General features: G+C 35.1%; 1 protein-coding gene across 2 annotated transcripts in view; it reads left to right on the top strand.

Annotated features, from left to right (window-relative positions):
* Window positions 1-25,669, top strand: part of LRP6 (LDL receptor related protein 6) — a 164,984-nt gene that overhangs the window by 71,694 nt on the left and 67,621 nt on the right. For both annotated transcript variants that reach the window (XM_080811028.1, XM_080811029.1), the window contains 4 exons: window positions 12,406-12,602; window positions 14,342-14,473; window positions 17,646-18,042; window positions 19,166-19,337. In XM_080811028.1, the coding sequence (XP_080667154.1) occupies window positions 12,406-12,602; window positions 14,342-14,473; window positions 17,646-18,042; window positions 19,166-19,337 (898 nt within the window). The remainder of the gene's footprint in view (window positions 1-12,405; window positions 12,603-14,341; window positions 14,474-17,645; window positions 18,043-19,165; window positions 19,338-25,669) is intronic.

Here is a 25,669-nt window from a genome sequence, read left to right as displayed (position 1 = left end):
TGGGAAATGTACCAGGTACTGAAGGACACATATATTATGGCAACCATACTTGACACGACTGAGCATGTTAGGCAAAGATCAGAGGTGTAGTTAAAGCTGGCTGTGAATGAGCACAATGGTGTCAGAATAAGCAGACTCACGATATTAATAGATTTTTTAGGGCTACCAGAGACATGGAAAAAAAATACACAAATATGCTATTATTGCTGGCCTCAAATCCTCCCCCTCTGTGTATGATTTGATTTCCAAATCAAAGTAAAACTGCAAACTGAAAATTTATTTACCTTCTCTCTTCTTGATCTGAAAACCTGGACCAGGCATTTTTAGGCTATAACAGAATTGATCTCAACTTCCAATAAAGTATAGACTTCCCTCTGAAATATAAGCAAATAGAAAACAACAACAACAACAACAACAACAGAAACAGGGCATACAAGAAGATACTACAATCCTGAAGAATGACCTGTATCAAGGAACCAGAGCAAATGACTTCCTGTAATCTCCTGTAAGATAGTGGAGAAAAAAATTATCAGAGTTTAAGAGGATACAGTATACATGCAAGTAGAGTTAGTAGTATGAAAGAATACATTTAAGATCAGTAAAAACAATGATAGTAATCAGCATGATTGTTTAAAACAGTTTAAGCTGTGGAGGACTTAAAAAAAAAAAATCAGTGGAAGAGAATTTAACCTTCAAAAAATCTCCCAGAACTTGGAGAAGCAGAGATGAAATGATGGAAGAAAAGATGTGAGATCTGATGTGTTAGGGCAACAGAAAGACATAAGATATGCAAAGAATCAAAATAGACTATTTCCATTTGCTCTCTCTGAAAAAGTTACTTGATATGCTTTAGAATTAAAATGTAGAGCTTGGGCGAGGAAGTCAGATAATTAAATATTTGTGAAGAATGAAACCAGTTAAACGTGGAGCTAAATCTAGTAATTGCTGTTAAAGTTTTTAAAACTTAGACCATGAGATATTTTGAAATAGAAAATAATGAAGTGCATAATAAATATGTAACTATCAGGTGTTATCAGTAAAAAAAAGAAATGATGGTGGAATGATTAGATGAGGAAGAAGGGCCTGCAGTTGTAAAATCATCTTAACATCTTCCCTTGTACATAGGGCTCTCAGGATATACTGCTTATTCTTGCAGTTGATAGCTATCTAAATTGGATCAAATATAATTTAAAAACATAATGATAATTGAAGTTGAGTAAAACAGTTTGTATATCCTCCAAATCCCTAGAAACATAAAAGGAACATATAAACTCAATCTAGTGGGAAAAGTCCGTGAAAAAGAAGTGTGGGGAGAGTAAGGAAAGAATAAAACGGGCAGTATAAGAAAGAGTAGGATCCAGCAGTTATGCTGTTAAATATAAATGCAAGATACAGATTCTATAATCTGAATGTTGGACAATATCTGCTTTTAACCATACTGCCATTTTTTTCATGGCATGATTTTAATGATTTCCACTGTCACACACAGTGTATGTCTGCATCTCTTATTTTTTTTTTTTACATTAAGAAAAAAATTTTATCCATTTTAAAATTTTAAAATGTTTTACTTATGTTAATAGTATTTTTTCTTTACTGATAAAAGCGAGTATTTTCCACAGTGTTAATTATAGTGGAGTCTCATTATTCATGGTACTTAATTCTTTAAAGTTGTTACAAACACTGAGATGGTGAATACAGAATCAGTGCTCTTGGGAAATACAGAATTAGATTCCTGCTACCTTGTGGTTAAAACATTTTCATCAGCTGATCATTTCATAATCTTTTTAATGTATGTTTCTGCTTAAAAACACTTTAATATATAATGTCGAGTGTTGAACAATAAGGATGTTTAAATTATAGCACAGTCATTCAATGTAGTGTTATATAGCTATCAAAAGTAATGTGAAAGAAATGTTTAATAACATGGTGAAAATCTTTACAATGCCTTGTTAAATGAAAACAGGTCTTTATGATGAAGTAAATGCCACAAATTTACAAAAACTTAATTTTGTAAAAAAAAAAAAATCAAGACGAGAAGGGTGAATTGGTCTTTCAAAATATTAACCATTTTTCTTAAGGGAAATTAACCACTGTTGAGAAACATGGACTTTGGGGTCTTGCTGCATATATTCCCAATGAAGAAGCTCAGTAAGTTGGGGTGCTAAATGCTCTTTATTCTTGGCTTACTGCAGGTGCCTTCATCATTTCTTGGTTTGGCTCAGCTTTTTTCCTTCTGTCCTTTGGGGGCTATGATTTAGAGCAAATGGATTTTTACTATATTTTAAATTCTGAACCTTGTTCGTTAGTTGGTTTCCTGTTGTACCTTAACTGTTATAAAAATAGAAGCCAGTTTTTCTGTTTCTAGATGTTTGGGAATTGGCTTGCATTTGTATATATACATGTACGTATTGTATGCATGCTTTAATAAAGGACTAGAAAGATGTTATTTTCATTTCTCCTTCCAAATTTTCATGGGGAACATACATGTATTTCTTATATAACCAGGAAAAAAGAATTACTTTGGAAAAAAGTAAATACCAGATTTTGATGAAATGATTTAGATACTTTTAATGTTTCTCTCTTTCTATTCCAGATATAGTGTTTACTTTACTTCTGTCTGGCCTGCCTACAGTCTTCTTGAACACAGTATAGTTCCTTCATGTGATCCCCAGTTAGATGTATAAGACACTATTCAAGTTGTTTGCCCATTTTAAAATTAACGCATTTTTCTTAGTTGTAAGAATCTCAGTGTATTCTGGAAACACTTTTTTCATTACATATATGATTTAGAAATAATTGCTTTTCATCTTGCAGCTTTTGTTTTCATTTTCTTGTTGGTGTGTTTTGAAGCACAAAAGTTTTTGATTTTGATAAAGTGTACTCCATTAGCTTTTTCTTTTGCTAAAAGCGTTTTTGATGTCTTTAGAAATCATTGCCTAACCCAAAGTCATGAAGATTTACAGCTTTGTTTTCTTTGTACGAGTTTTATTGTTTTAACTCTTACATCAGATTTATGCTGCATTTTCTGTAGGGCATCTTACATTCTTATGTCAAATTTGTTCTCAAGTATTTAGTTATTTTTTTGTGGTGTTGTGGATGAATTATTAATTTCAATTTATGTATTCTTTTAAGATGCTACATCTAAATGAGATCATAGAATATTTGTCTTTATCTGACTTATTTAATGTAGTATAATGTCCTCAAGGTCCATTCATGTTGTTGCAAATGACAAGATTTCCTTCCTTTTTTTTTGAATAGTTGAGTAGTATTCTATTGTACATACACACACATTTTCTTTATCCATCCATTTGTCCATAGACACTTAGGTTGTTTCCATGTCTTGGCTTCTTTAAATAATGCTTAGTGAACATGGGTGTATAGATACCTCTTTGACAATATGATTTCACGTTTCCTTCAGATGTTTACTCAGAAGTTGAATTGCTGGATCATCTGGTCCTATTTTTAATTTTTGAGGAACTTCCATACTGTTTTCTGTAGTAGCTGTACCAATTTACATTCCCACCGTCAGTGCACAGAGGTTACCTTTTCTCCACATTCTTGCCAGCATTTGCTATCTCATGGGTTTTGTTTTTTTGTTGTTGTTTTATTTTTGTTTGTTTGTTTTTTTTTGGCTAATGTGTGCCTAGCCCTGTGGGCCCTGTGGAAAGGTCTACTGGGGCATCCATGGTTGAGCTGATTTATCATTTTCCTTGTCCCCATGAGGAAACTTCTGCCTCTTTTCCTCACTCTTTAGTATTTTCTATATTTAGAATCATGGCACTTATGAATAATGACAGTTTTACTTCTTCCTTTCCAATCTAGATGCCTTCTATTCGTGTTTGATAGTACTGATTAGATCCTCTGTTACAGTGTTGAATAGAAGACATCCTGCTTGATCCTGACTTTTTGGGAAATAATAATAATAATAATAAATTCATATTATATAATTATATATTATTACATTACACATTATAATTATATATTAAATATATATTTGATATATTAAATATAAATATGTTATTTATATTTATATATTTGTTATTATTATTATTATTTTGCCATTGAGCATGATTTTAGCAGTAGGTTTTTTTGTAGACACCTTAATCAGGTTGAGGAAGTTTCCTTCTATTCCTAGTTTCTTCACAATTTATACCATGACTGGATATAATATTTTGTCCAGTGCTTTTTCTACATCTACTGAAATGATCATGTGATTTTGTTTTTTATTTTGTGAACATGATGAATTACATTAATTGTTTTTAGTTGTTAAACCACTGTTGCATTCTTGGGGTAAATCCCATTTGGTCATGGTTTAGAATCCTTTTTAGATGTCACTAGTTTCAGTTTGCTGACATTCTGTTGAGGATTTTTATGTCCTTATTCATTAGAGGTGTAGTCTATAGTTTATTTTTCTTATTCTGTCTTTGTCTGGCCTTGGTTATCAGTATAATACTAACCTCATGGAATGAGGTGGGAGGTTCTTCTTCCTCTGTTTTCTGAAAGAGTATGGGATTGATATTGTTTCTGCTGCAATATTTAGTAGAAGTCAACAGTGAAGTTACCTGGGCCTGGATTTCTTTATGGGAAGATTTTAAATTATTAAGTCAATTTCTTTATTTGTTCTAGGTCTTTAGGTTTTTTTTTTCAATTTCTTCTTGATTCACTTTGGTTAACTCATTTCTTTCTAGGAATATTTCCATTTCGTCTAAGTTGGCATAAAGTTATTCATCATATCTCCTTATAATCCTCCTAATTTCTGTAAGGTCAATAGTGATGCCCCTCTTATATTCATGATCTTATTCACAAATTTCCCAATTTACATCTTTTCTCTTTCGGGGAGCCCAGTCTACCTAAAAGATAGTCAGATTTGTGGATCTTTTCATAGAATCCACATGCAGTTTTATTGAATCTTTTTCTCTACTGTTTTGTGTTTTAATATTTCATTGATCACCACCTTAATATTTTGATTTTCTTTCTTATGCTAGCTTTGCATTTAGTTTGCTCTCCCCTCCCCACCCCCAGTTTCTTAAGCTTGCAGCTTAGTTTATTGATCTGAGATTATCTTCTTTTCTAATACAGGCACTTAAGGGGTAAGTTTATAGAATTTACCCTAAGCACTGCTTTAGTGGCATCCTATATATTTTTTAATAAATGTTTTATTTGTTGTATTTTCATTTCCTTTTACCTGAAAATACTTAAAAGAATTTCTTGTAATTTCTTCTTGGACTTTCTTATTGCTTATTGAGAAGACATTATGGAAGAATTTAGAAAAATTTAGAATTTAGAAAATTCTCATTTATGGATTTCTCAAATTTTATTGTTGCTGGTTTATTAATGAATTCTGTAGTTCTCATGAAATAAACTTTATATAATTCAGGTTTTTTTTTAAGATTTTATTTATTGAAATGAGAGATAGTGTGTGCATGAGTGCCCTTTTAATTCTTTTAAAATGAATTGAGATTTATTCTGTGACCTAGTATGTGGTCTCTCCTGGAGTAAGTTCCATGCATACTTTGAAGAATGTATGTTCTGTTATTGGATGGGAATTTCCTTTAGAGGCCAGTTTAAATTGGTTGATAATGTTCAGATGTCCATACCCTTGATGATTTTCTGTCTAGTTCTTTTTTTTTAGGATTTTGTTTTTAAGTAATCTCTATGCCCAACGTTAGGCTCAAACTTACAACCCTGAGATCAAGAGTTGCGTGCTCTAGGGGCACCTGGGTGGCTGGCTCAGTCATTTAAGTGTCTGCCTTTGGCTCAGCTTGTGATCCCAGGGTCTGGGATCAAGCCCCACATTGTCTCCCTGCTCAGCAGGGTGTCTGCCTCTCCTCCTCTTTCTGCTTCCCCCCCCAATTGTGCACTGTCTCTCAAATAAATAAATAAAATATATTTTTTTAAAGTTGCTTGCTCTATCAACTAAGCCAGCTAGGCATCTCATTTCTGTCTAGTTGTTACATACTTCTGTGAAAGTAGGGTGTTGAGGTCTTGGACTGCGTCTGTCACAGTCTTCATTTCTGTCAGGTTTTTCTTCATTTGTCTGAGGCTCTGTTTTTTGTTTTTTTTTGTATATGTTTATAGTAGTTTCTTCCTGATGATTGGAATCTTTGTATAAAATGTTCTTCTTTACCTCATATATTTTTTGTCTTAAAGTAAATTTTGTCCGATAGATCAGTCACTCCGTCTCTCTTAATGGTTACTGTGTACAGTGACCTTTTACTCTCAGTTTGTATCTGTGAATATAAAATGTGTCTCTTGTAGACAGCATATAGTTGAATCTTGTTTTGTTTTACCCAGTCTAACAATCTTTGTCTATATATAGAGGTGTTTTTTTGAAAAGGAAAAACTGTATATATTTAAGGTGCTCAACCTTTTAGGGTTTTTTTTAAAAAATAGATTTTATTTATTTATTTGACAGAGAGAGTACACAAGCAGGGGGAGTGACAGGCAGAGGGAGAGGGAGAAACAGGCTCCCTGCTGAGCAGAGAGCCCAGGACCTGGGATCATGACCTGAGCTAAAGGCAGAGAGGCTTACCCGACTGAGCCACCCAGGTGCCCCCAACATTTTGATTGAAGTGTTATTCACATTTAGTGTTATTAATGATATGCTTGGGTTTACATCTGACATTTTGACGTTTGTTTTTTCATATCCGTTTTTGGGATTTTTTTTTTTTTTTGGTTCTTTTCTGCCTTCTTTTGTATTAAGTAGGTATTTTCTAATAGTTAATTTCTTTGTTGATTTTTTAATTTTTTTTTTCAAGAGTGGGAGAGAGAGTATGGAGGGGCAGGGGGAGAATAGAGACTCTTCAGCAGGACCCATGCCCAGCACGGAGCCCATCTTGGGGCTCAGTATCATAACCCTGAGATCATGTCCTGAACCGAAATTAAGACTCAGACACTTAACTGACCGAGCCACCCAGGCATCCCAATTTTTGAACTATATTTTTGAGAATAAAACAATTTTAGTGATTATTCTAAGTGTTGCAATATGCATTTTGTTAAAATCAACTTTATATAAACTGAGTTATTTCCTATAAAGTAAAGAAATTTTACTCTAGTGTGTCTCCATTCCTTCTCCCTTCCTTTTTGCTGTGATTGTCATTTATTTATTTATTAAAGATTTTATTTATTTGACAGAGAGAGAGACGGCAAGAGAGGGAACACAAGCAGGGGGAGGAGGAGAGGGAGAAAAGGCTTCCCACTGAGCAGGGAACCTGATGTGAAACCCTATCCCAGGACCCTGGGATCATGACTGAGCCGAAGGCAGATGCTCAACTGACTGAGCAACCCAGGTGCTTGTAGTCTTTTTGTACTAAACTACATATTTGCTGTTTCTGGTACTCCCTAATTCTTCCCGAGGATTCAGGTTATCATTTGGTCATATCCTTGCTCCAGTATAATTCTGTTCTCTCCCCTGTCCTTTGTATTTCATATCTTTTATTTTTAAAAAATTTCTTCTCCTATTTCTTTGATTTTTAAAAAGTTCTCCTTAGGGATGCAGTGTACAGCATAATGACTGTAGTTAACACTGTTGCATGACATACAGGAAAGTTACTGAAAGTAAATCCCATGAATTCTCATCACAAAGAATATTTTTTAATTTTTTTAAATTTAAAATAAAAATTTTTAAATTTTTTTGAAGTTTCTACGTGAGGTGATGAATATTAGCTGACCCTATTGTGGTAATCATTTTATAACATATGCAAATCAAACCATCATCGTGTATGCCTTAAACTCAATACAGTGATGTATGTCAATCGTTTCTCTTTAAAACTGAAAAAAAAAAAATCACACACACAAAAAATTTTCATTTTCACTTTGTTTCCTTATTTGTTGTGTTTATTGTGTCTTGTGTTATTTCTACTTTAAACTTCATTTCTGAAATGATTTATTCTTATATTTCTTATTCTTTCATCAGTTCTGTCACCTCAGTTTTGAGATTTTTAATTTTAATTTGTGTTATTCTCTTGTGTTAAAGTATTATTTTGCAATAGGTTATAAATTTTATTTGTTCGAGAGCCATATATTTCTGGCATATTTTTTTTTAATCATTTTTTTTTAAAGATTTTATTCATTCACCTGACAGATCACAAGTAGGCAGAGAGGCAGGCAGAGAGAGAAGGGAGGAAGCAGGCTCCCCGCCGAGCAGAGAGCCCGATGTGGGGCTCGATCCCAGGACGCCGGGATCACGACCCAAGCCGAAGGCAGCGGCCTTAACCCACTGAGCCACCCAGGCGCCCCTATTTCTGGCATATTTTAATTGTCTATAGAGATATGATTCTTCTCTTTATTTTTGGTTTTGTTTTGAATATTAACTTTTTAAACAGGATTTTCCCTTAATACTTTTGTCTTATTTTCATGTGTGATTGTTTTTCTTGAACTCGTCGAAGAAGGCAGGGTGCATCATAACTTTTGTAATTTCACAGAACTCTCGTTTTGTGTGTGTGTGTTCTAAAAATGGCAGCTTGCTTTCTGATGTTTCCTGACTCTGATTCCTTCTCCCACTTTTTTTTGTACCTTATTTTTCCATTATCTTGCTTGTACCTATCATTCTCATTTTTCATTCTACTCCCAGTAGTTTATCCTCAGTTTGGGGCTTTGTCTGGAAGGGAGCCCTGGAATGTCAGCTTTGAGAGTTCACAGTGGGTTAAAGTGCAGTAGCCCCCTTCAGTGCCAACCATAATTCATTGTATTCACTCATTCTTGGAGTGGCCAGAACCCCTCCTAGTCAGCTGATGTTCTCATATTTGTTTGCCCTACTTTTCATTGTTACCTATCTTGTGTGTTCTCCTCTTCTTAGGTCTCTTGATGGCCCTGTTTTTTTCTTTTTAATTCCTCCTGCAGAAATACTGATGCCAATCAGCTCTTATGGCTCTTGGTAGTTTGCCATACCTTTTTGGATTTTGGATTTTGTGGTAATATTTTTTTACTTGGCTCTGTTGTGAATGTTTTCCATGGGTTTTTGGTTTTGCTACCTGGCTGTTGTGTTTTCTTGTGGAGGGCTTGTGGAGATTTCCGAACCTGTGCTGCTACCACTGGTAGCAGAGGTATTATATATTATGTATTATAACAGCTTCACTACGATGAAGGAAGCTCCCTTCCAAAGTTAGGCTCACATGTCAGAATTAATGACAGTAGTGCTTTGGTATGACCAAACAAAGATTTATTACCCACACAGGTGGGGGAATTCTGAAACAGGGGCAGAGGACAGCTTTCTGGGAAGAGGTCCAGAAACAGAAAGTGAATGCAAGTGCACAGGTGTTCTGTAAAGGATAAGTTCAGTTGGTACAGAATTTGAGAGAGGCACCCACCAAGCATGGAATACGAAAGAGACAGCAAGTGGCTTATGTACTTGGGGGTATTGGTGGGATTGAGCCATATCAGTACACTGCTGAAAATGACAGACATGGGAAAGGGATGTTACTTAGAGTTGTCAGCACTAAATCAAAGTGTCAACAGCAGTCTCAGTTCCTTTTCTTTCGTCTTCATATTAGAGATCCATTTTTTAATTCCTCTTGTTGTGACATACTGCTGAAGAACTGGGCTTTGATCTTGCCTGCCATGTTTGTTTTTGGTACCCATGATCAACTTCTCCTTGAAGAAACTTAAGTTTTCAGGGAGAAACCAAGAGATGGGCCTACTTAGTAATCCCAACCAGAGAGATGAAAGGTGAAGACTATGTACAGTTATTTCCATTTTCAGGAACAAGTCACCATTGGTTGGATGAATCAATAAATGACCAAAAAATATGTTAAGAATACGTGATAACAGGGCTCCTGGGTGGCTCATTGGGTTAAAGCCTCTGCTTTCAGCTTGGGTCATGATTTCAGGGTCCTGGGATCGAACCCCACGTCAGGCTCTCTGCTCAGCAGGGAGCCTGATTCCCTTCCTCTCTCTCTGCCTGCCTCTCTGCCTGCCTCTCTGCCTACTTGTGATCTCTGTCTGTCAAATAAATAAATAAAATCTTTAAAAAAAAAGAGTAAGTGATAGCTTTCCAATTCTGCATTTTGTTCAGCTCTGTTAATTACATATATCATTTAAGATATTTAATTTTAGGGGCACCTGGGTGGCTCAGTTGGTTAAGCGTCTGCCTTTGGCTCACGTCATGATCTCAGGGTCCTGAGAATGAGTCGAGTCCCACATTGGGCTTCCTACTCAGCGGGAAGTCTGCTGCTCTCTCTCTCTCTCAAATAAATAAATAAAATATTTTTTAAAAATAAGGGTATTTAATTTTATCGAGCATTTACTGAGTACTGAGTGTCTAATCATCCCATTTAATTTGTGCACAGTGTTGTGTGAGATCTTGCGAATATAAATAAGCCAGAGTCTAGTATTTACTTGATTCTAAAATGATATTGATTTTAAGAACTTTTTATTGATTTATATACTAAAACAGGAAATGTACACCTCAGTTGTAAAATGCTACCCAATCTCAAAAATATTAAAATATTGAAAAATGTATCCTAAAATTGAGGGATTATTTGTGAAATGTTTATTAAGTACCAGACATTAATGCTAAATGCTTTTGTATCTATTATCATTTAATCTTTATAGTAACTCAGTGGGGATAGATTATTATCTTTCATTTATAGATAAAGAAAATAAAACTTGCAGAAATGATGTAAGTAATAAGTGTCAGAGGGACATTGAACTCTGGCCTATCTGATTTCTAACTGATATATAAATGTTTTTAGCCATATAAAGTGTGTATCTTTTATAAGTGTATCTTTTAGGGAGGGATTTTGTTTTTACTATTTGTTTTCCTGTGTTTACTTCATAGGGTGAATTTTAACTTTTTATTTAATAATATACAAAGGACTTAGAAGGCTTTTTTTCTTCCCAGAGTTTTTCAAAGATTTTATGTGGAATTTGTAGTTCTTTAGGGTGGTTAATGAAATTCTAAGTCATTTATTACTATTCTTCCTTTTCCAGTTGTGTAACTTCTTTCTTGGCAGCTTCTCAGAACTCTCTTACCATACTGAATTTTGATAGATTTTAGTGTGAAATATGTAGACCTATTTAAATTTGGACTTAAACTATGATATTATTCCTATAATTAACATAACCACTTTGGTAAACTTAATAAAGCCGTTCATTTAAAAAGTGGAAGAAACCACTTCAGAAGTTGACATTGTGACAGTTCTTTTGGGGAAATGAAAAGGAAAAGTAATCTGCTACGGGAAAAAGAAGAAAAATGAGAGGAAATTGTGGTGATGTGGGCTGGCAGAGTAGGGATGAGTATCTAAAATAGAAAATTTGTTTGGTCATGCTAATCTTATATTCAGTTTTTTAAAAACTGGCCTGAATTTAAAACACCTTAGGCTAGGACCATTCCATGTACATAACAGATATTAACTCTGCTTAGATAAAAATTACCTTACTGCTCTTGAATTTAATTTTGTATGCTGGTGGTCTCTTCAGTATTTGAGATCATCAAGTATTGTCTAGGACCTTAAAAACTGGATTGTATTCCCTACAATATGTGATTTTCTTTCTTTCTCTTCAGTTGCTTATACTTTCCATTCCTCCCTCCCAGTCTGTCTATGAAAAGATTATATTTGACATTAGGTAAATATCAAATAATTTTTTTCTTGAATATTATTTTGGAGCAGAACATGACTTGTTTGTTATTCAGGAATATATACTGATAACTCTCCATGATACTGCAAAGTTCTGTGGTTGAGCACTAATCAGGCTCTCTACCTTTCCTTTCATATAGTATGGATTGCTTGTGAGATTTTTGGGTCTGTTTTGTCTCATGAACACAAGTGGCAGCACTCCGTGTTTGTTTTTTTGTTTTTGTTTTTGCTACCTGACTTGTGGAGATTAAGTCACTATATAGCAGAAAGCAAGCAGAAATGATCCTTTACTAGAGCTAGACTGGGGTTTGCAGAATGAGCTCCACCAAAACACCTTTTTTAGCCTCAAGTATATGTTTTTACTTTCAGTTACCAAAACCATAGGAAATGATGGAAGAAACAGGCTCAGATTCTTTGTTTTTACACATCAAGAAGGGGAAAACCTATTGCAGATTTAAATTACTTCACAGTGCCAACTTCAAACCTGGGGACTTTTCTTTTTGTCCACTTAACAACATGAATTTTATGGAAGGATGGAAGATGTGAGTCCACAGATGGGAATTGACAGCAGTGCTAATACTTGAGCCTTCTCTCTGCTAGTTTGTAATGAACCTGGGGCCTGTTGCCAAGTACTTGGTTGGGAGTTTTGGACACTATGAAAATATATTCAGATTTATTATGTGACTTATTTTTATAGGTGTATTTGACCTTAAGATTTGTGTTACTTAGGATTTGTGTGTGTTATTGTGGAAAACAAGATGTTTTAATGGGCAAAATCAAGTTTTGATAAAATTTAGAAATGTTTGAGTTTTTCTGTTTTTGTTAATAGGCAGGCAGTGGTTAAAGGTTCCCTTCCACATCCTTTTGCCTTGACATTATTTGAGGACACATTGTACTGGACTGACTGGAATACACACTCCATTTTGGCTTGCAACAAGTACACTGGCGAGGGTCTGCGTGAAATCCATTCTAACATCTTCTCTCCCATGGATATACATGCTTTCAGCCAACAGAGGCAGCCAAATGGTAAGTGATCTTGATTTTTAAATTGCAAGTTGGAATAGCTTTAGCACTCAGATGTCTGGCTTTAGTGAAGGCAGGAGCAGAGAGGACATATCCAAAGGTAGTGGGAAGGAATTAAACATGGGGAAAATGTCAAAATGTAATTCAGGTTGAACGGCAGCCCAAGCCATTTGTAGTTTGTTATCTATCACTTTTGGCCACCTTACTCCTTTGTTTGGATCTGGGGTTATGGTGGTTGAGAAGAGAGAAATAAAATAAGAAGCTGAGATAGCTAAGCTTATATACAAATGCATTTCTTTATATTATTTCTCTCTAGTGTGTTTTTAAAAAGAAGCACTTTTAGAAACCTCTGTGACTCTAACTGGTGAATTTAAGTTCTTTAGGTTGTCTGATGAAATACCTGCTTAAACTTTTCTGTGCACATTCCCCTTCCCTTGCCACCCCCGCCCCAACCTTTTTTCTTAGTTTTGCTTCTATTTTTGGTCAACCTATGCAGTGACTTGGACTTCGACTGCTGGCAACAATTTCTTGTAAGAGAGGAGTAGAACTAGGTTTAAAAGGAATATGAGAATGTTAAGTGTTTGGCACTTGTATATAAATAAATGTCTGGCATGTGTCTAAGTATATTTCAGATTGTATTCCATAGCCAAAAATAAAGGGTATTTTGATTCTGCATTGCTTTGTATTAGCTCTGTCCATTTAGGGGGAGATAGTTAAATAATATATTATATTGGAATCTGATGATCATGAGTCCATAAAAATGTTTTAAAATATATGTGCTGCCCTTTTTAAAAAACACTGTATGAATTTTTTATTATCATGGTTAGCTGTTAAGAGAGAATTTCCCTGTTTTTTGTTTTTGTTTAATGGCACTGTTGATCCTTTATGTTTTACTAGTTTCAAAATTTGCAGTCATCGTTGCTTTATGTTTCATATTTGGTTGGTCTCCATCTTATGTTGTTTTTTTATGAATATTATTTAAATCCATCCCTTTCCATAGTTTTGACTAAAGTGCTAATTAATCTCTGCTTCTCTGTTTTTCCTCTTTTAATCAACCATGCCTATCCTTTCCAGTTAATCTTTCCAAAGTGGATTTTTTACCATTCTAATTACCATCTTTGCTTTCAGTGCCATCCACCACAATTTGTTCCCATTCTCTGTGCTCACTCAGCTCTAGTTCTTATTAGTCAACAGGAATCTGAATATTTAGTTAGACTATTTGCCTTATTATTTTTCCCAGTGTACAGCCTCCAAGCTCTTATTCATACAGTTTTACCACATTCGAAATGTTCTCCTATCTATCTTTCCTATCCTTCAGGGTCCTGTCATGTCCTGTGTCCTCCATGAAAGTTTTCTTCTTTAATTCTTAGTGATTTACTTTCTATTTGACTCTATAGTTATTTATGGTCTGTCATGTGCAAGATAGCGCTTAGTTTCATTGTTTTGCATTGTTTTCTAGCTTGTTAATTTTGGTGTACTGACTAGATTGTAAGCTCTTTTAGGGCAGGGGACTCCTGCTTTATTTCTTGTGTATTCCTCTTTGGGTACAGAATGCTAAGTCATTTCTCACTGATTAATTCCCTTCCTTGCAAATGGTTTGGTAGCCAAGCACCTGGATGACATTTGGTAGTAATTTCGTTTATTACAGTTGCTCATGTTATGGTTGTTAACCTTTGTGTACCTAGGGAGAGGGAGGGCATCCATAATCATTGGTATTAATCAATGTGATTTATATTTGACAGCTACAAATCCATGTGGAATTGATAATGGTGGTTGTTCTCACTTGTGTTTGATGTCTCCAGTCAAACCTTTTTATCAGTGTGCTTGCCCAACTGGGGTCAAACTCCTGGAGAATGGAAAAACCTGCAAAGATGGTAAGACGATGGTCTCCAAGAAGGAAAAAATTCAGATAGCAACTGAAATTCTTTATGATTTATTTTATTTCTCTATAATAAGCTCTGTAGGTTACAGTATTTGGGAGACTAGTTGCTTGATCTTTGTCATCACAATCAGTTATATAACGAGGTGTTTTGTGTTTTAGGGCATCTCTTTAATACTGTTTTGTAAATTATTGTAGCATTTTAACTAAATTTTTAATGTGCTATTTTTGAAGAAAATTAGGTGCTATTTCTTTTTTTTTTATGAAATGTCTATCATTTATATCACAGTTGGTTCTGGAAAATGAGTATTACTTAGCTTTTTTAAAAAAGATATTATTTATTTATTTATTTGATAGAGAGAGAGAATAAGTAGGCAGAGAGGCAGGCAGAGAGAGAGGAGGAAGCAGGCTGCCTGCTGAGCAGAGAGCCTGACGTGGGACTCAGTCCCAGAACCCTGGGATCTTGACCTGAGCCGAAGGCAGAGGCTTAACCCACTGAGCCATCCAGGTGCTCCCGAGTATTACTTTTCTTAAAAGAATATATCTTTAACAGTAGGTAACATTTGTAAATAAAGGACCTCTGCAAGGAAGCAGTGTTTACTAAACTTTCAACTATAATGACTTATCATGGGGTAGATATATTTCTAAAAAATTATTGAATGATATTTTTAATTGCCTTTTAACAACTGAGACGTACTTTCAGAAGAAGAAAAACAATTCCGTGTTCTGTTTTTAAAGCAACCTCTTTCTATACTTAACCACTGCCTCTTTTCCTTACTCTCTTAATTCCCAATAGAAAGAGGGCATATCAGAGAAGTATGTTGACTTAGGACAATTCAGGGGACTTCTGATTTGGGAGAACACCAGTTCTTCTCTTTTTCTTCTTAATGAGAATGTTATTTTTCATTCTTACCTCTATGAATCACTCTCTGGTCTTCTAGCCACCAGCAAGACCTGGTGAGAAAATTGTTACATTTAGCAGTGGCTTCTTTATCTAAGTCTGAAAAGCAGAAACCTTTATTTCGGAGTAGGTTACAGAGTTCCTGGCAAGGGGGTCAGGGAGTCAGAGGGATGGAATTGAGTTGGTGTACAGGATATTTGTCATGACTTGGCATTGATAAATTATCCTCCTAGTCAAAGGTGAAGCTGGCTGACTCTTGTCAGACGGTTTCCATGGCAAACAATAATTTGGTTTCAATTTAAAACAAAAGGTTTTTGTAATGTTTTTGTTTAAAAATGTAGCCTGACTTTAAAACAGAGGATTTATTTTAGCAGTAGTGGTCTGACTACTGCCTCACATGTTTAACTAGTATTTTGAATTTTTGATGTACATTTGGCATATAGTAGCTTCAAATTAACTATTCTGTTTTGATCACCTTGCTCAAATTAGCAGCTTCACTTTCTATGACTTCTTTGTTTGCAGAGTTTTGGGACTGGCTCCTTTTGGTATTTAGCAGAGTCAGTGAATGGTACAGAGTTACTCCTGCTTGGTGCCTGCTGTGGCATTTAGGACTGTATTTTCTCTGAAATCAAGTTCATTTATAATTCGTCCTTGAGTCAAAAAGCTGTTGTTGAGAACTTTACTCCTCTTCTCAGTTTTTTCAACTATAATTCCAGATTGATGTGAAGCTAAATGCCAGTATTTTCTTTTAGTCTCACTTCTTTGGGAATCTTTTTTCACTCTTCAGATGTCAGCTTGCTTATTACCTTTTATAATAGTTAACTGATTTTACTGGTGCTATACTTGAACATTAAAAAATCAAAACAGGGGCGCCTGGGTGGCTCAGTGGGTTGAAGCCTCTGCCTTTGGCTCGGGTCATGATCCCAGGGTCCTGGGATCGAGCCCCGCATCGGGCTCTCTGCCCGGCAGGGAGCCTGCTTCCTCCTCTCTCTCTGCCTGCCTCTCTGCCTGCTTGTGATCTCTGTCTGTCAGATGAATAAATAAAATCTTAAAAAAAGTTTAAAAAATCAAAACAAACAAACAAAAAGATTGAGCTTAATGTCCTCATTCTCAGCTGTGTTTTTATTCAATACTACTTCGAGTTAAAAACATTTCATAAATAAATCTGATTTAAAACTCAGTGAAATAAAAATTTGAAAGTGTTTCTTTTCTGGGCACCTGGGTGGCTCAGTTGGTTAAGCGACTGCCTTCAGCTCAGGTCATGATCCCAGAGTTCGAGTCCTGCATCAGGCTCTCAGCTCCATAGGGAGTCTGCTTCTCCCTCTGACCTCCCCTCTCATGCTATCTCTCACTCAAATAAATAAATAAAATCTTTAAAAAAAGTGTTTCTTTTCTAATGATAGTAATAATATATTAGCTAATATTTACCAAATACTTGTATGTTCAGTATATTCCTGAATTTTATGTGGATCTTATTTAATCTTCAGAGCAATCCTTGAAATATAGATGAAGAAACTAGGTTTAGAGAGGTGAAGTTTTGCCTAAGTTTGTAGAGGAACTTGAATCCGCCAGTTCTGTCAGATCCATAACTCTTACTCTTAAGCAGTATGACATTTAAGTGATTCCCTCTCTTTGCCGCTGCTTTTTCCCTTACCATAGCTCTCTGTCATTAATTATGTCAGGCATTGCCTTATAGTTCTCTTTGTTAAGACAGCTTAACTGAAATACAATTTACATGCTATAAATTTCAGTCATTTCAAGTGTACAATTCAGTGGTTTTTAACTAATTTATGGTTGTGAAACCATCACAATCCAATTTTAGAACATTCTCATCAAACACAAAATATCTTTGTTTTGGATTCATTTACCTTTGTGAACATACTTCTCAAACAAAGGATCTATATCCTATGTCTTCTTCTTCCTTTAATATTTAGCTATTCGACCTCTTAGTCATTACCTAGTCACTCTTCATTATACCTTTAAGTAGCTATAATTAATTCCAGGGACTATATAACAAATGAACCTAAGAAGGAATCAGAACTTGATTTGAGGAGCTGAGCCATTATAGGGCTTGACCTCATAGTCAAGCTCTTCCTAGTTCACTATGTTACTTTCCATTTCTACCCAAAATGGACCCCAAGTATCCTTTTATACTCCTTTACTTTTCAATTCCTGAAGAAGTTCTACATTCTTTATTTAGAGTTTTATTTAAATTTTGCCTGTGGGTTTCAATTTTTTCTTCATTTATCTCACTTTATTGTTCTAGGTGCCACTGAATTACTGCTTTTAGCTCGAAGGACAGACTTGAGACGCATTTCTTTGGATACACCAGATTTCACAGACATTGTTTTGCAATTAGAAGACATCCGTCATGCCATTGCCATAGATTATGATCCTGTGGAAGGCTATATATACTGGACTGATGATGAAGTGAGGGCCATACGCCGCTCATTCATAGATGGATCCGGCAGTCAGTTTGTGGTCACCGCTCAAATTGCGCATCCTGATGGCATTGCAGTTGACTGGGTTGCCCGAAATCTTTATTGGACAGACACTGGCACTGATCGGATAGAAGTGACAAGGCTGAATGGGACCATGAGGAAGATCTTGATTTCAGAGGACTTAGAGGAACCCCGGGCTATTGTGTTAGATCCCATGGTTGGGTAAGAAGCTCTGCTGATAGAAAACTTTGTCTGGTGTTTCTGTTTTCTACGGGTTCTTAAAAGCATTGAGAAAAACAGTATGAAGTATGTGTTGTTTTTCAATAAACAGCTCTTCAGTGGCTGTTCATTTTTAGAACACAGCGATTAGAATAAAATCTCAAGTTAAAGAATTGCTAGGTTTTTTTCCTTGAATGTTTTGAATACTTTTACTTTCTAAATTAAGTCAATGCTTGCTGATTTGAGGTGTTGGCTACACATTTTGCTGAGTTTGCATCATGACCATGAAAAATATGGAAAGAAAGTGTTTTCAGAACTTCCCTTAGAAGATTTAATTTCATCCCATTTTTGGTACTTCTAGAATGATATGGTATATCCCAAGAAACATGAATGACTTGATTTTTTTTTTTTTTTTTGTCATAAGACCCTGACCACAGTGTAGGTAAACACAGCTTTCTATATACTCATCAATGTTATTTGTTATCATGAGATTCATTCTAAAGGTGAACATAGTGACAAATTATTATACTTCAGTGTATATCAATGTCTTGGAGCCACTTAAACTCCCAGGAACCATAGCAATTACTTGGCACTGCAGAAGGAGTTAACATACTGGTTGGTTAGTTTGTCATCTGAATGTCACTACTGGGATAGCCTTTTTATGTCAAGTGACAAGCCAGTAAGAAAAAAACATGACTGGGGTGTCTGGCTGGCTCAGTCAGGAAAGCATGCAACTTCTGATCTTGGGGTTGTGAGTTCAAGCCCCATGTTGGGTATAGAAATTACTTAAATAAGTAAAAAGTTTAGAAAAAAAGAAAAAGATGATTATTAGTGGGAAGGAGCACAAAATATTTTGAAGAAACATAACTAAAAATGGAACTCATTATTGGAAGGCATTTTTATGATCATTTCTGGAAAACACTGATCTGAAAATTTCCTATAAGCATGTATATACTATTATGTCTGTCTTAAACATAAATTTTGAGTATGTTTAAGTCCTTTTTTTTATTCCTTTTATGGCGTTAACTGATACCAGTGTAATATGAGGGGTGGACCTCACCTTTAGAATGTCTGAAAGTTATAGTTTATTACCTGTTTTTAGCTCATTTTCTGTATGCTTCTATAGGTACATGTATTGGACTGACTGGGGAGAAATCCCGAAAATTGAGCGAGCCGCTCTGGATGGTTCCGACCGAGTAGTGTTGGTGAACACTTCTCTTGGTTGGCCAAATGGTTTAGCCTTGGATTATGATGAAGGCAAAATATACTGGGGAGATGCCAAAACAGACAAAATTGAGGTTTGTTCTTGCTTTTTCATTTTAAAACCAGTTTTATAATGGTTTTTAAGTTGATGTTAATTTGATGCAGATATTCTTGCCTCTTGTCTGGGGTGCCAGAGATATCTTTTACAGAAATTTTACTCAACTTTAAGGATGCTAGGGATTATGTATTCTTCCACTGAACTCTAAGATTTCTGAGCTCTCTACTGGCATGAGAAATGGATATTCCTCTATTTCTAGCCCTAAAAGCTTATGTGAGTAATTTTCCTCATGGATAAAGCCACTGTATGAATTTCCTAGGGACAGTTTCTGCACAAATCAAATATTATATAAGACCTATACTGGCAGAGCTGGTATTTCTGTCAGGAGAACAAAGCCCATATGTGTATATATAACTTTTGCTGTTACTGGTGTTGGGAACAGGTGGTGGCATACATTAAGTATTAAGGTGGTTACATGCAAACAATTTTTAAATTGACTTATGAGCTGTGTAGGAGAAAGATTAATTAACTAGAACTTGGGGGAAAATATTTACCATATGGTAGAATTAAGTTGTGGCAATCAGAATAGAATTATGGTAGAAACAACCAGTGGTGAAATGTGAACTCTGAATTTCACAACTTTGAGTTGGACTGTGCTAGAGGTCTTACGAATCACGTACTTAAAACACTTTCTTCTTGTACAATATTTCTTTGGGGGATGCATGACCTCTCATGTAAGGAGTGGTTTGGAATGGCTATTCAGAGCCACAGCACTTATCTCCTCACAGGTAGATAATTTGGGCTCCAGAGCCATTATTTTAGAAAGGTAATTCTTAGGAGTGCCAGAGACTCTGAGGGAAAAATAAAGGGCCTTCTTTTCAGAATGGAAACTTGGAATAGAAAAACCCATTCGTATTCCACAAGGCTCAAATACTGAAAACTGCATTACTTATTCGTGCAGCTGGTTTGCGTTAATAGAAAATTTTGCATAGACTTGAGTATATAAATTTTCTCCCTCTTAGCGTTTCGCTGCCCTTCTCCTTAAATCCAAGTTAGTGTTTGAATCTTTAGCAGCTTTGAGTGCAGTGCTAATGAGACAAAAGTTATGGGCTCTCTCTCTCTCTCTTTTTTTTTTTAAGATAGGGTATTAGCTTCCTACTTGGGTCAGCCTGACTATAAATTGCACACCCATTTCCAAGCAGTTCACAAATATGTATTGTTGACCAGTTGTGGACCATACATGAGAGTATAGGTATTACTACTCTTAGAAAAACAGTTTAAAGCCCATGTGTCCTACACGAGTGTTTGTTTGTACATAAGGGAAGAATACTTGATTTATTATTTTTTAGGGATTTAAAAAATTCTGTATTTGGTATCTTTTTAAGCTTACTATGACTGATTGATTAGATTGTATATAAGACATTTGTTTCTTACTGGGAATTTTTCATGTCTTATTTCCCACACTTCAGGTTACTTTCAGTATTTAGATATAGAAATTTATTCAAAATCACAAATAGTTTAGGATGACTTAGGTAGAGAACTGAGAACTTTTGGAGGTTCTGAGTGACAGTGTTTGAGAATAAGAATGAATCACTTTATATAACAACATATAACATTGATTAAACAGGATTTATTTTCTTGGTCTGCAGTGCAGTAGATCTTAAAATTAGCATTCATTCTGACCTGTTCTGTCTTCTAGAGCTATATACATGTGTATGCGTTGGTGTCATTTCCTTCCTCACTTCCTTTTTTCCTTCTTCCTTCAGTGGTACCAGCATCCTTAAAAGCCTGCCTTTCTCATCTATTTCTCCTCTTCCGGGTTTGCTCTGTGTCCTCTTTTTGACAGATTATTTGGTGTTAGTGGTACATCTATCTCCACCAGACTATACGTACAAAGACCTCCCTTATTCTTTGCCCCGGAGATTCTGATGAAGTTTCTCTAATTGACTATCAATGCTTTTGTCATTTTCTTCTCATAGGCACATCTGGGAATTAAAGAGAGTAGGTGTTATTATTTATTCTCTTAATTTATGATGATGTGTAAAATTTCTGATATACAGCATATTAAGGAAAGAGCACAGCTCTTCATCTAAATTAATCTTGCATAATTAGTGGGAGAAAAACTGTTAGTTTCTCTTTCTGAGACTGTTGATGATTATAGGAGCAACTGCCACAACCAGCTTTTCATCTCCCTTTACCCGATAGTAGGTTGAATATAGTGAACTTGAAAACTTTTGGAAAAATATATAATTTTTTAAATGCTTCTTTTTCTAAAGCCATTATTTGCTAGCCTTTTAGTATGTAGCAGGTGATCCTATCTACTGATCTTATCCTGGTCTAGGTGATATGCTTCCCAACTTTCTGGTAAAGCTGTTTTTTCCTGGGACCCTAAGAAAATATTAAATAATAGTTGTATAGTCTTGTTCTCTTCTGAAAGACTTTGAATTTACTCGGGATGCGACTGTCCTGTATGGGTTTATAGTACATTTGAAAGGAAAAGATTGTGATTTGGTAAATTTTTACATACTGATATAAGGCATAGGAAACTCTTCATTTTAATTGGGTCTTATGGGGAGAGCTCAGAATGTTCATCCACCTGTGCTCTCTGTGCCTTCCAATCAGGTTCTCACTCTCTTTTCTGCAAGTGGTGATATAACAGATGCTGGATATATTGGAGAGCTGCAGGTTTCAGGTTTGGTTTTTATTGTGCAGAGTTGCAGAAAGAACATAAAGGTTTATCTTGGGTTTATAACCAGCTTCTACAAAGAGGGATGGGACACAGGGAATTGCTAATGATGCCACATTTTTTAAAAGATAGTCATAATATTGGTTGGTGCTTTAATACAAGAAAGTGTTAGGGGGACCTGGGTGGCATAGTTGGTTGGGCGTCCTACTCTTGGTTTTGGCTTGGGTTGTGGTCTCAGGGTCATGGGATTGAGCCTTGTTGGGCTCCATGTTGAGCAGGGAGTCTGCTTGGGACTCTCTCCCTGCGCTCCTGCTCTCTCTTTCTAAAATAAATAAATCTTAAAAAAAAAAAAGAGAGAGAGAGAGAGAGAGAATGTGTCTGTGAGGATAAATCTGATTTCTCTACCTGTCAGCTGATAGTGACCATGTATCTGTAGGTGTTCTATAAAAGTTGCATGCTCGTAGTTGTTTATGCTTCTTATTCATTATGCTAAAATCATTTCATCACCTTTTACAAACAAGCGTCTTGTTTACTTGTCTGCACTGAGCTCCCTTTCACGCCCCCCGCCCCTAGGCCCACCCGAGTGTTACTATAGTATTCTAGGGCTTCCTTATATAATACTGAAGCATTAGCAGAAAGGATCAAGTCTGTTTTTATGATTGGACAGTCCTCAAATAAGCCTTTATTTCTATTTTATAAGACCCTTCAGTAGGCAGAAGCACATTGTGTCTTAACAACATTCGTATTTTTCTTAGTCAGGTTTCACTGCCAAAAACATCTATTGCACTGAGGGCATGCAGTACTGCTTTTCAGTAGCAAAGACGTATCGTAGATAATTTATAAGTTTAGAGCATTTTGTTGCCATTATATAAAGTTAAGAATGTTACATTAGCTTGGGGTTTTTTGTTTTGTTTTGAGGATGCTTTTCTCATTATATACAACTTACTGATTGAAAAATTAATCACTGTGCTTTGACTCACTGGTTTTACTGAAATGAAGTCAGTTAAATTATTCTCACAATGTATTCTTTTATTATGTGCTTTTTATTTCATTTTTCCTTCTTTCATCTTTGAGCTTCTGATAAACGCAACAACACCTACTAGTTATAGATAGAAAGAGATGTCTTACCTAATTTATGGGCATGTAGATTTGTTTTTAGTCTTTTATTATAAATTTCCCTGCTTTAGAGAATATAATGTCCATAGGTAGTTTGTCCAAATTTAATTATACCTGGCACAACTTTGGGAAACAGAAATTATTAGGGCCTTAAGTACGAAGAAATTTTGAATAAAGAGAGTATTATTGTATAGGATGTATGCTGAAAACTTGATAGTTGGTGAATGATTTATTTCATATTCTAAGCCTGAAATTACAGGACTACGTTTTCCCCTTGTGACAACTTCCTCTGTTTTATCAATATGCTAATTTGTTTTCCAAGTGTTCAGATTTCTTTGTAATTTCTTTGTCTGGCATCTTTAGCCTGTGTATTGTGAAAGTCTGTTAAAGTACACAAGGGCCCCTTTATTATGATTTTTCTTAATCGTTTGTTTCTAAGATTAATTCTTCCTTAAGAAATTAATATAATCATCTGCTGTTGAGATAAAGCTCTTTTGATTATATGACAAGTACCAACAAGTACTTCCTTTTGAATCTTTACCAGTTTATAGCATTCAATGCTCCTTAAAATTGATTTTATTTTCAATTTTAGGGAAATATTCAAGATAATGAGCCTAAATACCTGAATCTTTGCCCATTTCTACTCCTTTCCAACATTATATGAATGTATGTGAATGTATATTTTTCCCCATTTGTTCCTGGCATGTTATAACTGAAGAATGATATTGATAAAACACCATCATTAGATTTCTCAGCTCAGCAGAATACTGGATTAGCGGCTTATATTCATTGAGTTGTAAACATGGTGCTATCCTTTTATATCATCTTGCATCTGTTTGGAGTTATTTTATGATAACATATTTTTGAATTCCTATTTGAAAGTTACCTTTTGATGTACAATTTAAGCAACATTATTTAACTTGTTATAATCTACAGCAGCCAAAGTAGTACATCATCTAATTATATGCCCTGTTGTCTCATTATCCACTCTACTGTGTCTGGCTCTAAAAAAATTATTGCACATATATAATGAGAGAAACTTGCTTGATGATGAGTACAATCATGCTTTCCTGAAATGCCACAACAAACCCTTAGAGCCTCACCAAACAAGATGCTTTGCCTCACTTAGGAGTTAGTGTAGTTTTATCTATGTAAATTAGGAAAATTTCATGCACGTTATTTTAGTGACCAGGTTTGAACTTGCGCTTGGATCGTTTTTAAAATGTTCTGTTGTTAACCTTCTTCTCATGTTTTAGCATAAAACTGTATAATATGTGTGGAGATTTTCTTAGTTTCAATTTTCCTTTTTTGTTCCTTTGGTTTTTGTACTCCTGAAGTAAAAGAGTGCTGATTTTAATGTCCTACTTTCTTAAAAGGAGATGTTAGCTTCTTTGCAATTGGTAACGGTATTTAGTTGTTATGAGTGGTAATTAATCTCTAGATCTTTATTGAAACATTTTGTAATAGCACACCCTGACCTTAATTCTTGTTTGATTTTTCATTTAACTGAGCGACCTTAGATCATTCACATAACAGTCTGGTCTTTGTATTTTGACCAGTAAGATCATTTAAACCAGATGATCTTTAGGTTTCTTCCCATTGTAACATTTTCCAGTGTTTTTTGGTACTAACTGCGTTATTTTAGATTACGAACAAATAACATATTTGCCTTGGAAGAGTTCCTTAAAGGAAATTTATATTCAGGTGACATGAATATTTTCTTTTTTCTTTAAAACTTTCCTTATCTACAGTGCATTGAATCCCTATTAACTAAAGAAAACTTGCCTATTAGGGGTTCAAAATTTTTAGTAACTCAATTTTCCTGAAAGCAGTTTCTCCTTGTAATATTTGTTTATATTCTCTATTGATCTGTATACAAGCTATTCCGTTATTAACATGCTTGGGAAGTTTAAATAAATGTTTAAAGCTGTTGTTTGAAATTAGCCAAACATGTAGATGTTTTTTATTAATGGAGTCCATGTAAAACATTATTTTTTGAGAGGTTATTTCTCTGTAGGTGGCAAACTATTATACTTTTCAGGGCTCATAGAGATTTTATTTTTACTGTTTTTTAAAGGGTTTGGAAAGGGTAGGCAGTCAAATAATGGTAAAGACTACAATTTGGGGACTTCTTGGGAGGGAATTTACAAAACTCTGAGCAGTTAAAAGTGACAAGTATTTTTAACTTCCTGCTTAAATTTAAAATTATCACTAGCTATTTAAAGATTTTGTGTAATAGTTATTCCTGAAGTTAGCCAAGATGAAGAAAGTTTTCTCCTTTTTTTTTCTTTTTGGCATTTTTATTTATTTACTTATTTATTGTTTTTTTAAAGATTTTATTTATTTATTTGACAGAGAGATCACAAGTAGGCAGAGAGGCAGGCAGAGAGAGAGGAGGAAGCAGTCTCCCTGCCGAGCAGAGAGCCCGATGCGGGGCTCGATCCCAGGACCCTGGGATCATGACCTGAGCCGAAGGCAGAGGCTTTAACCCACTGTGCCACCCAGGTGCCCCCTTTTTGGCATTTTAAGTGTAGTTTACAGTTTAAAAATTTAGACCTTCTAAGAAT

Source organism: Martes martes (genome assembly GCF_963455335.1).
Source record: "Martes martes genome assembly, chromosome: 8".
In the NCBI taxonomy this organism is placed as follows: Eukaryota; Metazoa; Chordata; class Mammalia; order Carnivora; family Mustelidae; genus Martes; species Martes martes.
The sequence above is the reverse complement of the archived record's forward strand: the minus strand, read 5'-3'. Positions and strand labels throughout refer to the sequence as shown.